This window comes from Anastrepha obliqua, chromosome 2 (genome assembly GCF_027943255.1).
Source record: "Anastrepha obliqua isolate idAnaObli1 chromosome 2, idAnaObli1_1.0, whole genome shotgun sequence".
NCBI lineage: Eukaryota > Metazoa > Arthropoda > Insecta > Diptera > Tephritidae > Anastrepha > Anastrepha obliqua.
The window spans coordinates 109,045,021-109,059,463 of record NC_072893.1 but is presented as its reverse complement, the minus strand read 5'-3'; the positions used below and the strand labels follow the sequence as shown (position 1 = coordinate 109,059,463).

Below are 14,443 nucleotides of genomic sequence, written 5' to 3'. Positions count from 1 at the left end.
CAATTGAATTAAAATTAATAGAGTTGTGTGGGTTTTAAGATTTTTTCTTTTTTTTTCAAAATATGACCCGTATGAAGCAACACACATGTGCCTTTTAACGCAGTCCTCCATGCACACCTGGTAGGCCGACGAAGAAATGGCCTTCAGCTCCTTCGTCGTGTTCTCTTTGATCTCCTCCATCGACTGAAATTTCTTTCTCCTGGTCAAATAATCCAGCACAATTTGGGTGCGAGTGGTAATATATAATATTCTTTATTGACTGTCTGGCCCGATGGAAAGTACTCATGGTGCACTACGCCTTGGCAATCGAAGAAAAAATTTAAAACAACAAAAAATTAAAAAAAAGAAGGACTCTGAAGTCGCACTGTAACCTCCTCGTGGTAGATTCCGGAAACTACAACTTATTATGTAGGCTAACTGCAGGCGTGTCTCTTTATCTGACATATTGGATCCACCATTTTCAATTGTTTAAATCTAATTGCAGATTTGTCAACAGCGATACAAAAAAGCCCGAGTAACAAGTTTCAAATTAATCAGATAAAATTTAAAAAAAAGGTCCGCATAAGGGATTCGACATTTTTCATTTCTAAAATCTGGCAGCAGATTCGTAATCAGCGCCCCCAAAAACCCCTAAATACTAAGTTTGGTAAAAAATAATTAATTTTAAAAAATTTATGTCCGCCATATTGGATCCGCCATTTTGAATTGTTGAAATCTGACTTCATATTCGTAATCAGAGACCCCAAAACCTGTACATAGCGGTGTTAAAAGTTATAAATTGTTGGTGTTTTGGGAATTATGAATTTTGGCCACTTATAAGGGTCTCCTGGCCCACTGTGCGGCGTATTAACAAGTAGTAAAAAAAAAAAATTTTCACAAATCTTCTCAATATTTCTAACATCAGATTTATTTTTTCAGCTATTGACTATTTTCACATACTACATGATTGCAACTAATGAGAAAATGCAATATAATTAATGACAAATACTACATTTCAGTAAAACAGTGACAGTTTAGAACAATAGCTATATGGTGATCATTTAAGCCTTACACTTATATTAACTTATTATACAAGCTTAAATATTTCATTAAAACTTATAACATTTACAAAATAACTACTTTCACTTATCTATATGATGATACTATATTGCATTTTGAAAAATCTTTCAATGACTTTTGGCCAAATTTTTTGGTCTTCTGGCCCACAGTGCACCCATTAAAAATCGGTTGTCGTGACTATTAATTAGCTCTATGTATTGGTCGCATTTGATCTGATGTTTTAGGGGACTATATATTGCAGTGACTCATAAATTCTTATCACCCTCCACTGTTATTGGTCATTGCTTGAAATTCGGGTATAGAAATGCTGCTTGCGTCTAAGATATTAGACAGATGTCGATTTTTGCGGTTTCTAAAGGCATTTCCAGCTCGCTTTGATGTTTAAACATGCCGTTTGCATTCTATAGCTTCATTTTTTTTAAATTTAGTCATTTTTATTCAGCAGGTGTGTTTTTTTCGAGATTCTGCAATCTCTTTTCTAGTGCAGTCATACGTTTTGTGTCATTATTTCTTCTAATATTTGTTGTAGGATGTTAGCGTTTTCCGAGTGATTGTTTTCTTTTACTACCTGTAAGAATGTGGGTCTTGTAAGTGATGTAGTATTGTTTTGCAAAATTGGTTTGCGGGTAAGGTTATTTGGGCAGCTTTCTATAAGCTTTTTATTTATATTTTTGCCTTGAGTACTATTTCTATTATTTATTTTTGAGCTAGCTCGTTGGTCACGTATCTTTTGCAGTCCTGTAGCTCGCAGGATGGGTCTCGCCACAATTGCAGCATTTTGGTTGTTGTTATGCAGGCTTTGTGCATTCAATCGTTTTATGCTTCCCTGCGCATTTGACACACCTTGGTTGTTCGCCACAGTAGTTTTGCGTGTGTCTATACGCCTGGCATGATTTGCATTGCGGTATGAGTTTTGATTGCCTCACAGCTTCGATAGTGACAACAGAGTGTAAAACTGTTTTTATTTCATGTATTTTCTTGATGTTTTCACTGGAATCAAACGTAAGGAGGAACGTATCTAAAGGTTCTGTAGTTTTTCATATCAATTTATTGACTGCGCTGATGGTTTTAATTCCTTGTTTTTGAAGGTATGACATTACTTCTCCTGGATCACTCGTATGATGCAAGTTCTTTACCATCACCTTAATCGATTGGGATTGCTTGTTTTCATATGTATACCACGATAGATTTTTACCGGTGAGCATTTTTGTCATGTTTCTATAGTCATCAGGATCTGATGCATTGATTTTGTAGGCATCAATATTTAAAAGTTTAATAATAAAACCTTTTTGACGTGATAACGTCTTATAATTCGATTTAGCAGGCTGCACGCACGAAAAAATGTGTCGTTACCTTGCTCATTAGTGTTACCTTGCTCATATGTCGTTACCTTGCTCATTGCCGTTACCTTGCTCATTTGTCGTTACCTTGCTCATTGCATTGAATGAACTGCAAGCGAAAGCGCGGAACGAACGACAAAGCAAACGAACGGCAACGTTCGACATCTTGCTCTCTCCTACTTAAGTGAGCGTATATATGTATGTATATGCGCATATGTACATATATAAATTCACGTATTTGTATTTGCATATGCCTTCTTATTGCCGTTATGTTATGTTATGTTATGTTGTGTTATGTTATGTTATGTTATGTTATGTTATGTTATGTTATGTTATGTTATGTTATGTTATGTTATGTTATGTTGTGTTATGTTATGTTATGTTATTTTATGTTATGTTATGTTATGTTATGTTAAAGTATATTATGTTGTGTTAATGTTACCTCATTCTCTATATCCATACAAAATATCTATCAAACAAATAAAATTAAAATTTTCTTTTGAAAAATGCAACCATTCAATCAATATTTTCTTATGACGTTATCACGTTAAACTATCGTCAGTAAACCAACTTTACAGACAACCTCTTTTTCATTTCTTTTTTCGCAATATTAAAGATTTGTTGATAATCGCATTCTCCAGATATCATTATTGGTACTTTTTCGCGCTTAACTCAAAATCCGTGACTAAAAAGCGCGATTTTCCATACAAAATTTCTCTCCCAAAATCTGAGATTATAAAATAATCCTAGATAATAATCATACTTTTGGACATGCAATCCTGTGTTTTCTGTGTTATCGATAATTATTATTACATATGTAAGGAGAAACATCAAAATAAAAACTAAATGAAATGGACGCCGGCAAAGAAAACAGATTTGTAGATATAATTTTAGTTAAATGTTTGTTAAATATTATTAATTATGCGTTCATATTACAGAAAAAAAGGTGTGTCCACAAACGCTTTGTCCTCTTATTAAACGTCGCATACGGATTTCTGCCAACAGCTGGAGGCCTTCGTCTTCCTCTGCTACCACCGCATCGAATACTTTCAAAGCCGGAGCGTTTGTATCAATTCGGACGACATGACCCAGCCAACGTAGCCGCTGGATCTTTATTCGCTGCGCTATGTCTATGGCTTCGTAAAGCTCATACAGCTCATCGTTCCATCGACTGCGATATTCGCCGTTATCAAAGTGCAAAGGTCCAAAAATATTACGCAGAATCTTTCTCTCAAACACTCGAAGCGTCGCTTCATTGGATGTTGTCATTGTCCAAGCTTCTGCGCCATACGTTAAGACGGGCATTATGAGAGCCTTGTAGAGTGTTCGTAGTAATAATTAAAGAAACCAAAAACACCGAAATATTCCACCAAAATAATTTCTATGAAGAAAAATCTCTCAAAGCAGTATTGACAGCTGATTATTATCAATTTTGCAGGTAATCTGCCATATGTGAACGGGTAGATTAATTTGGTGGCTTTATAGGTGATTAATGCATATGTGAACGTATTATTACTTGGTCTTTACTTGTATGTTAGTATCATTTTTTTTAGGAGTTGTATTATTATTGTTTTTTAAGGTTTTTATTTGCTGTTTTGGGTAAATCAAGTTCATTCTTTAATACCATGCATGTTTTGTTCATATTTTCCAACTGATTAGCTGAAGAACTATATGAAGTATTGTTAGCTCGAGCACTACTTTCATCGCAGCTGTAAGATAGGTGCGTATTGCTCTCGGGATGCACATACATGCTAAGCTATGAAGCTTATTGTCGATAGGGTGGTTTTCGATACCCACATAACCTCTCCGTATGTTATAATTGGTCTAATTATCCAATTCAGAATTCTTAGGCTACAACTCCTAGATTTCCCTGGAATTTTGAACACAATGAAGGCCTTCTTTGATTTTGACAAGGTTGCATCAGTGTCCCTCTTCTACTTAGGTCAAAGTACTTAACTTCGCCGTCAATTCAATAGTAATCCCATCGATATTAATCTCCCTCATTACTTGGCCTGGTGAAGCGAATGAGGACTGTTCTATAGCATTATTTAAAAAATTTGCTTGGCTTATTTAATTTCAGCGCCCGACACTTACACGTCTACACGTTCGCGCGCTCAACTTAAGACCTTGTGCGCATGCACTTCTGCTTATATACATGTGTTTAATGTTATCGAAATTGTGGATGTGGCAACACATTTTTTCTGGAAACTTCTCGCATGCACATTGCTGACATACCAATTTACAAACTACCCTCTAGTTGAACATCTATGTAAAATTCTACCTGCATACCAACATCGTTCTTTTTAGAGGTGTCTGGCAACACCAATCTTTCGCTAAATTACAAAATTTTAACAAAAATTACTTAAAAACTATAAGCCTCGGGAGATTGGTTTACATCCTTTTTTGTTAAAGCGTGCGGCATTAAACTGAGTATTCCTCCTGATGAACTGCTACAACAATAACAATAAAAAATATGAAGCATTGCCAAGATTAATTAGGAATCCGGCGATGAAACACGGCGAGTTAGTAGCGTGGGAACATAGCATTATTGTTCACGATATATCGATTAATATCTCCACTTCCAAGAATGTTTTGCTTCATATTTTTACTCATTGGAATGCTTAAAGTAGTTGACGAATTGTTTATTTTATAGAATTTTTGTGTCGCCGTGTATTATCGGTCGCTCTTTCCTTTATTGTCTAATTTGAACCACTTTTGATGCTTGAGAGCGTGTACATTAAAGTTATTTTAGAATTGTATTTTAATAAAATGTTTATAAATAAGAGATACTAACAGTTTTAAAGAATATAAAGTGTTTGTGAAACTAAAGCAATCGAGATATGTGCTTTCTTCCATAGAAAAATGGCGTTGTGTGGTTAACAAATTCAAATACTTGAACTACAAAAAAAAAAAAACTCGAACACAAATATTTCTAGCGGCTAAATTCGTGTATATTTTAGATCAGTCTGGAGTCAATTTGCAACGGCACCACTTGTACTTCCAAGAATCAGTTGCCCTTGTTTATGATACAAAACTATTTATGATACAAAACCGATCTCTTGGTAGGAATTTCCAATTAAAATTGTAATAATGGCTTTAATACAAGAGACCGTTGAGAATTGGGGCTTAAGGAAATGCGGAGAAATTTCGACATTGTTGTCAGTAGGAAAGGAAGAGTTTTTCCTCAGTTGTGAGTTTTGTGACTATACAGTTCTTCAATTAGACAAGTTCATACGACACATGTGCGAAAGCCATCAACCAGAATTTACTGAAATAAAAACGGAAACAAATTTAGCGAAGCTAACGGCTCAGCTGCAAGATGAGGAAGTGGGTAGTCAATGGGAAAACAGTGATGAGGTATTAAACCAAAAGCCATTGAAAAATTGCAAACTAAATAGACGCATTCATACGTATGTATACGTTTACAGGAAAACGATGACAAGGATTATGCATTAAGGGGATTTGAAAGAGTTGAAATCGAGTTGGATCCAATGGAAATGGAAGATTCATTGGATATGAAAGAAGAAGATATTTCGGAAGTGTTCGTGAAAGATAAGCACAGCTTAGTAAGTGTGGATAATGCCAATATAAGATCGTACATTTGATTTAGCTTTTCATCTTTCAGCATTACATTGAAACAAGTGACGCTGAGATGTCTGACGTTAGTTGCTACGATAATAAACAGGTGGGCGCCGATGAATCTGGGATGTGGGTTGAAGCTAACAAGTTACATGTTCCAAGTAATGGACGATCAGAGCTCATAGACACTTCAAGTTGCATGTTGCAAGACGATAAGGATTCGGCCGCGGAAAAAGAATTCAATATTGAACTTATTAAATTATACCGTTCCCTACCGTTGTTGTGGGACACGAAACACAAAGATCATAACAACCGTATTTTAAGAACAAGACAATATGATATTTTGCTCGCTAAATATAAAGAAATGTATCCAGATGCTGTTAGAAGAGACCTTTTGAAAAAAATTAACTACCTTCAGTCCAATTATCGGCGTGAATTAAGACGGGTGTCTTCACATGAGACATCTACTCTATATTATTTTGATGCCATGGATTTCTTACGCAACGATGAACAATCGTCCTGGGAATCACAAAGTGGAGTGAGTGATTTAGCAAAACTGAAGGTAAGTAACAGAATAAAAGAAATAGGTTTGCACCATTTTCGTGTTTTTAATACATTATTTTATTTACCGAATTACTTATTACTAAAGTTGGGCCTAACAGTAAGTTTTTAAACCTTGACCTAGTTTATCTACTTGTTATCCCGATGGGTGGACTTGTTTTTGTCTATCGCCAATTAACGCAGGGCGATTATTTATTTAAGTAAGTCTAAGAGGTCTGAAGTCTTTGGAGCTAGTGTGTGAGGACCTACCTGCCTTGGGTATGAATGAGACTTGTCCCTCTCCAGCCTAGCGGGATGTGGCACACGTTAAGAGAAACTTTTGATAATAGTTTTAATAGAAGGTAACTAATAGATTCGCTAGGTCGGATTGCCTTTCATTATTAGCGGAGTCGTTTTTTTTTCACCGAGTATCGGGAATTGTTCATTTAAAAAGCGCGCGTTACACATAAGTCTAAATTTTTTTTTGCTAGAATGTTGGTACAACGGTCCTCTATAGTGTCGCAGAGTTTGAGCGTGATCTGTCAACTAGCTTGTTTTTGGCATTTAATTATTTTCAGTATGGATAAAAATATTGAACAAAGAATTTGTCTTAAATTTTGTGTTTTGAACGGGATTTCGTGTGCCGAATCGTTGAAAATGTTGCAGAAAGCCTATGGCGAGTATGTTTTATCAAACACACAGAGCTACGAGTGGTGGGCCGAGAAGTTGTGGAAAATTTGCACCGATCTGGTAGCCCATCAACAACTTTAACGCATGAAAACGTTGACAAAGTCAAGGAAATGGTACTGAAAAACTATCATTTAAGTTTGAAGGAGGTAGCTCGCGACCTTAGCGTGTCAATTCGCAACATTTTACACCATCAATTGTGCATGAAACGCGTGGCTGCTTGACTCGTTCCAAGAGAGTTGAATTATCAGGTCAGTCCATAAGTTCATGCGTATTTTACCCATAATTTCACTTTTGTACGATTTTTGCATAATTATTCGCGGAATATAACGGAACTACAGTGCCAGCTCGCTAATCCGAATTAATGATTGCAGACCCTGATTCGGATTAACGAGATATTCGGATTACTGGATGTGCTGTTATTATGCTTATAATTCCCTATATTCGAAAATAAAACAAAAGCCAGGATTTCAAAACAAATTTATTTTATTTTTATTAATCAACAATCAAAAAATTAAAGATTTTTATAAATACATATCGTCCCCTTAGTATAACAATAGCCTATGTGCTCATAGGCTATTATTTTTTTTATTGAATTTTTGGATTCTCCATCGCCGATTTTATATGTGGTCAAAATTTTGTCAAATTCTAGTTCCACAAAGTGGGTCAAAACGTCAGTCAAAAAATAATAACTATTTACAGACATAACGAGATTTGAGTGAGAGCTACTTTCGACAAAAAGTTTGAAATTCATTTTCTCAAAACATCAAAAAATGTATAGGCTATTTTAATACTAAGGGGACGATATGTACATATGTACGTATGTATTTACATATTACGTTTTTTTTAACGAAGATAATTAATGATGTAGGTTTGCTTGTCTTTCAGTGCACATGCTTCTAAAGCCTTGTTCCGCAATTCTTTTAGCATTAATATGTAATCTGATTGCAGACCTCGTTCCTTTGCCCAATCTATTGAAATATTTAAGGCCTGTAGAGCTTCACGATTTTTAACGTGTTTCGTAATTAAAGGCTCTGGTTCCACATTTTCTGTATCTGACTCTGAACTACTACACGAAGTATTGTCAGAGTTCATAATCCAGCTAAGGACTTCATCTTCAGAAATATGCACGTCATTGTTGCGGTGAAATAAGTTGGTTATTGTGCGAAATTCTTCTGTTTCTTCAACACGATCATTCAGATACCAGCGGCTCTCCATGACACTTCGCATTATCCAGTAACAATAAAGCTTTTTTGGGCAAATTATTTTCAATTTGATAGTTTTTTACCTGTGGTATAAACGATTGAAAAAACCATTCAGTAAAAATATATGTTGTCATCCATGCATTTTTCGATGCGTAATATTCAACAATATGTTGTTTTTTAAACGAACGTGGATTTTTTGATTTCCCAACCACAGCAATGTTAAGCTTGTGAGTTCCAGATTTGTTAGCACAGCACAAGAAGGTGATTCTCTCTTTGCTCATTTTGGTACCAGGAGCAGACTTTTCTTTACAATGCACTAAAGTTTTTTCTGCAAACATTTTCCAAAAGAGTCCAGACTCATCAGCATTGTAAATTTGGTCGTCAATCAGATTTTTAGTCTCGATAATGTCATAGAGCTTATTTTGAAAATCAGGTACAAGATCAGGTCTAGCAGATAAGGATTCGCCGCATATTTTCAAAGTTCGCACAGAAAATCGCTTCTTAAAATTTTGCAACCATCCGTCACTAGCGTGAAATGATTGATTCGAATACATTTTTTGATTAAGTGATTTAGCTTTTTGTCGTATATTAAAATTTCTGCTGAAATGGTTTGATGCCGTGACCGCTTCTCTTCAAACTAAGCATACAACTTAATATCTAATTCTTCATTCTCTCCCGATTTGAGTGTCTTGCGCTGGTTTAAAAGTTTGGCATCTGAATTCTCAGCAAATCTTATAAAAGAATAAATATGTATGTACAGTAATATTTACAGAATACATTTTTTACACAGGTTTTTACCTTTTAATATTTTCAGCATTTCTTTTTATGTCGCAAATTGTTGAAGCTCTACCAAATTTCTTTGCTAAAACTTTTCCTGATTGTCCACGATTTACTTCTTCTATTATTTTAAGCTTATCAGCTAATGACAGTGTTTTATGTGCACGTTTTCTTGCCATGTTATTTAAATTGATGTTGACGACTAATACCGCAACTGAACTATTCGCAACGGGATAAATACACACTTACATACATAGAAGGCTCTGTATTTCAATAATGTCCCGTTAGTTTTAAAATTCCGTTCATGGTTTTGTAAAAAAATAGACTCAAAAATAAAAAAACAAAAATTCGGTTTAGCGAGCTTGCAACGAATGCGGACTATAGAGCACGTAATGCGTCATAAATTCAATTCGGATTACTGGATAATTCGGATTACACACCTTCGGATTAGCGAGCTGGCACTGTATTTATAATTACTTAGATATATTGTGCATTCAACAAGTGATTTTATTCGCGGATAGAAGCACGTGTTGTTAAAGAATAAAATGGAATCTTCGAACGCGTATAAGAGGCATATTTTGTATTTTTTTATAAAAGTGGTAAAAATGCCAGAACTACTGCTGCACAAATAAACACTGTTCACGGAGAGGATACCGTGAGTGTAAGCACTGCCCAAAAGTGGTTTTCAAAATTCCGAAGTGGTAACTGCGACGTGGAGTATGCCCCGCGCGCTGGTCGTCCTGAAGTCTTTAACTCCGACGCCTTGCTCGAACTCGTGGAAGCTGGACCAAATTTGACAATCGATATGCTAGCTCAGAGGATAAATTCATCGCATGGAACAGTTCACAGGCACCTGGTTCAGTTGGGAAAGGTTTCAAAGCTGGGAAAAAGGGTTCCACATAGACTTTCCGTCGCCAATCTTCAGCAGAGAGTGAATGTGTGTTCTCAGTTGTGCAAAGGCTTGAAAATGAAAGTTTTTTAAACCGTATCGTTACTGGTGATGAAAAATGGGTCCTTTACAATAATGGCCTTCACCCCAAGAAGATTCTCCTGTCTATTTAGTGGGATATGGCCGGTATTGTTTATTATGAACTTCTGGAACCAAACCAGACGATAACTGCTGATTACTATGCTTCACATGCCCCATCAAACCCACTCATCATCTCAAGGGATAAACGCTAAAAAAAAACACTTTTTTCATGAATTTATTGTAGCGAAACGGTTCAAGTCAGTTTATTAAAAGTTGTTGCATATTATAAAGTAACATTTCAAGAATATTTGATCAAATTTTCATGTAAAAATATTGCAAAATGAGCGAATGAGAGCACATTTACGTAGACGTCTTTTCAAAAATACATTTTGCAGTAGTCAGCATATCTCAGCGTAGAATCATCTGAAATCAAAAAAATCGAATAATTTAGTTAAAGTATGAGTTAAACTTCCCTCCAACGTTTATTTTGACGATTTATTTTCATTTTCAGCCATTTGGTAGTCGTTTGAAGTAAAAAGTGATTTTTGACGAAAAAATGCCGCCATTTTGTAGGTGTAAAACCACCTTAATATAAAAAAAAATGGCGAAAAAAAAACGTTGTGGGGAGGTTTTTTATATGTAAAATATGTGTGCAAAATTTCAAAAGGATCGGTTGAGTAGTTTTCAAATGCCAATGACTACGCACTTTAAAAAAAAAGGTTTTATTTTAAATTCTTCAAGTAAATCAAATTAATAATCCTCATACAGAAATGGTTCATTACTATGCACACAGGAAGAAGGCATATGCAAATACAAATATGTGAATTTATATACATATGCGCATATACATACATACAAGACTTAATGGAGGAGGGGTAAAAGTGGTCGCGTACGCTAATGATGTAGTGTTAATAGCATCAGTACTGTGCCCCAATACGATCAGTGGGATCATTCAAAGGGCGCTAAGCGAGCTTAACTCTTGGGCTACAGACTGTGGCCTAAGTTTAAACGTGCGTATAACAGAACTCATGCTATTTACGACCAGATATAAGGTACCAATTTTTACTCTACCAAGCATTAACGGACAAACCCTCTCACTTTCATCCAGTGCAAAGTACTTAGGGGTAATTCTGGACTCCAAACTTAGCTGGAAATTAAACATTGAAGAACGGGTAAAGAAAGCAGAAATCGCTTTATATGCCTGTAAGCGTATGCTGGGAAGAAGATGGGGTCTTCAACCCAAGTATACATTATGGTTGTATAAGGCGGTTATACGACCAATTTTAACGTATGGCTCGGTAGTTTGGTGGAAAGCTCTAGAGAGAGAATACAACATCAAATTACTTAGCAGAATACAAAGATCAGCCTGTGCAATAACAGTCGGTGTGATCAAACCATGTCCTAGGGAGGTCCTGAACGCTCTGCCACACGTTATTCCGGTAGATCTACATATCCAGAAGATGGCAACAATGAGTGCATTTAGGTTAAATGAAGCGGGTCGCTGAAAGGAAAAAGCTCATTGATATGCCAGTCTATACTGCGACAAACCTAGTATATCTCGAAGAGGACTGACTACATCATCCCGACGGTGACATTCAGTCGAAATTTTGTCAGTCTCTTTCCATCTCGGAAAGAATGGAATAAGGGATTCTCACTAAACAAGTTCGACACTACAGTCTATACAGATGGCAGTAAAATGGATTGTGGTGTTGGAGCTGGTATATATTCTCATAGACTTAAAATTAAATGATCTGTGCGTCTCCCTAATGCTTGCAGTGTCTTTCAGGCGGAAGTACTGGCAATAGGAGTAGCTTGTAGGCTACTAATCGTAGATCCCTCTTTTAAGGGCATTATCGCTATTCTTTCGGATAGCCAAGCTGCAATCCAGGCGCTGGGTTCAGCAACAACTACCTCTAAAGTAAAGCATTAATACATAATGTTTCGACTTGACTTTAGCAAAATTAAAAAAAAATTAATAATTGGATTATAATAATATATTTTCCTTAATTTTAATTAATTTTCTAGCCAACCTCTCAAGCTGTCGAACACTATGCAAAGCCAGAAAAGGTCACTGAGACCGTTAGCAAATCAAACTCTTCTTATATTCAACAAAATGATTTCCGAAGAAAAGAAACTGGTTTTCCACAAAGTTCTAAGGAAGAACAAGATCTTCAGAAGCTCACAGACGAACAGAAATTCATTCTTGAGCTGATTGAATTGTACCGCTCTTTACCGGCATTATGGAACATACATTGCACCGAATACAATGATCGAGAATCAAAAAACATACAATACCAAATTTTACTTGAGAAATATAAAGAAAGATATCCGCATGCCGACAAAGAAGAAGTTAAGAGAAAAATTAATACTCTTCGAACGAATTTTCGACGAACTTTAAAAACTCCGTATTCACAAAAACTATACTATTTTGATGCAATGCGTTTCCTTTGTATTATTGGTGAATCACAGAGTACAACGTGGGATTTTGATGATATGCAGGTGAGTTAAGTTTATTAAATGTTTTGTGGTTCAAGTTATACTATAGGTATGTGAATGAGTTCTTTGCAAAGTTTTCAAATCTTTTCATACCCACATAACGAAAGCAATCGGGGTCGAAATAGGTATAGGTTATTGTATGCCTGTCCGTACGTTTTAGCAACAAATAATTTCGGCAAAGTTCAGCTATCTCAATGAAGCGATAAACATGTCATTTTACATAGGCTCAGGCACGATTGATATTGAAAATTGGCAAAATTAGACAAAATCCACATATAGCAGATATTTTGATGTTCCTTTTTCCATCGGCTCGGCTAAAAATTGAGATACATCAATCTTTCGTCACAGGAGCAATCCCTTGCAGCACGTTTGCTCCAAATACTTCTCTTCAGTGCTGGCGTTGAACCCAACCCTGGACCAGAGGTATTTTACTGCTGCATCTGCCACAAACGGCTCCATCCGATGCTCGATTAGGTGCAATAAGTGCAACGGGTGGTGCCATCTTAAGACCTGTTCAGGCCTTAAGACTCACAGGGAGTGGCCCACAAGGTATGGGACCACGTGTTGCTCCCTAACAGTAAGTTTTTAAACCTTGATCTAGTTTAACTGCTTGTTATCCAGATGGGTAGGCTTGTTTTTGTCTATCGCCAACTAACGCAGGGTGATTATTTATTTAAGTAAGTCTAAGAGGTCTGAAGTCTTTGGAACTAGTGTGTGAGGACCTACCTGCCTTGGGTATGAATGAGACTTGCCCTCTCCAGCCTAGCGGAATGTGGCACACGTTAAAACAACTTTTGATAATAATTTTAATAGACGGTGAAACAATATACCGTGATTGCTGCAGTTCAGTAGGATAGATACCGTCTAGTACTGGCGATTTATAAGCACCAAAAATGTTAGTAGCCCATTCAATCTTTGTGTTTGTAACTAATAGACTTCCTAGGTCGGATTGCCTTTCATTATTAGCGGAGTCGTTTTTTTTTCACCGAGTATCGGGAATTGTTCATTTAAAAAGCGCGCGTTACACATAAGTCCAATTTTTTTTTTTTTTTTGCTAGAATGTTGGCACAACTGTCCTCTACATTGTCGCAGAGTTTGAGCGTGATCTGTCAACTAGCTTGTTTTTGGCATGTAATTATATCAGTGAACCGCAGGTGTGCTCTGCAATTTTCACTATGAATAAAAATATCAAACAAAGAATTTGTCTTAAATTTTGCGTTTTGAAAGGAGTTTCGTGTGCCGAATCGTTGAAAATGTTGCAGAAAGCCAATGGCGAGTGTGTTTTATCAAAAACACGGATCTACGAGTGGTGGGCTGAGAAGTTGTGGAAAATTTGCACCGATCTGGTAGCCCATCAACAACTTTAACGCATGAAAACGTTGACAAAGTCAAGGAAATGGTACTGAAAAACTATCATTTAAGTTTGAAGGAGGTAGCTCGTGACCTTAGCGTGTCAACTCGCAACATTTTACACCATCAATTGTGCATGAGATGCGTGGCTGTTCGACTCGCTCCAAGAGAGTTGAATTATTTTCAAAAAATTCATCGGAAGAAGGTGGCTGAAGACCTGAGAGAGAATGTGCGAGGGAAACGCCCAATTTGTGGAAAGAAAACTCATGAATAACGCACCGTCTCACAAGGCTCATATTGTGGACCGTTTTTACTTGACAATATCATCGAACAACCACCGTAATTACCGTATTTAGCCCCCTTTGTCTTTTTCCTTTTCCCAAAACTTAAATTACCACCTCGCGGACGCCGCTCGGAGTCGATAGAGGTCATTAAGGAGA

At 36.4% G+C, this 14,443-nt stretch overlaps 1 protein-coding gene across 7 annotated transcripts in view; it reads left to right on the top strand.

Moving 5' to 3' along the window:
• The first annotated feature begins 5,011 nt into the window (after nucleotides 1-5,011).
• LOC129237442 (uncharacterized) overlaps nucleotides 5,012-14,443 on the top strand; it is a 78,411-nt gene continuing 68,979 nt past the window's right edge. For 4 of the 7 annotated variants that reach the window (XM_054872201.1, XM_054872205.1, XM_054872204.1 and 1 more), the window contains exons 1-4: nucleotides 5,012-5,756; nucleotides 5,828-5,965; nucleotides 6,025-6,540; nucleotides 12,183-12,656. In XM_054872201.1, the coding sequence (XP_054728176.1) occupies nucleotides 5,490-5,756; nucleotides 5,828-5,965; nucleotides 6,025-6,540; nucleotides 12,183-12,656 (1,395 nt within the window). In that variant the 5' untranslated portion in view covers nucleotides 5,012-5,489. The remainder of the gene's footprint in view (nucleotides 5,757-5,827; nucleotides 5,966-6,024; nucleotides 6,541-12,182; nucleotides 12,657-14,443) is intronic. The other 3 variants (XM_054872202.1, XM_054872203.1, XM_054872207.1) reach the window with 3 other exon arrangements.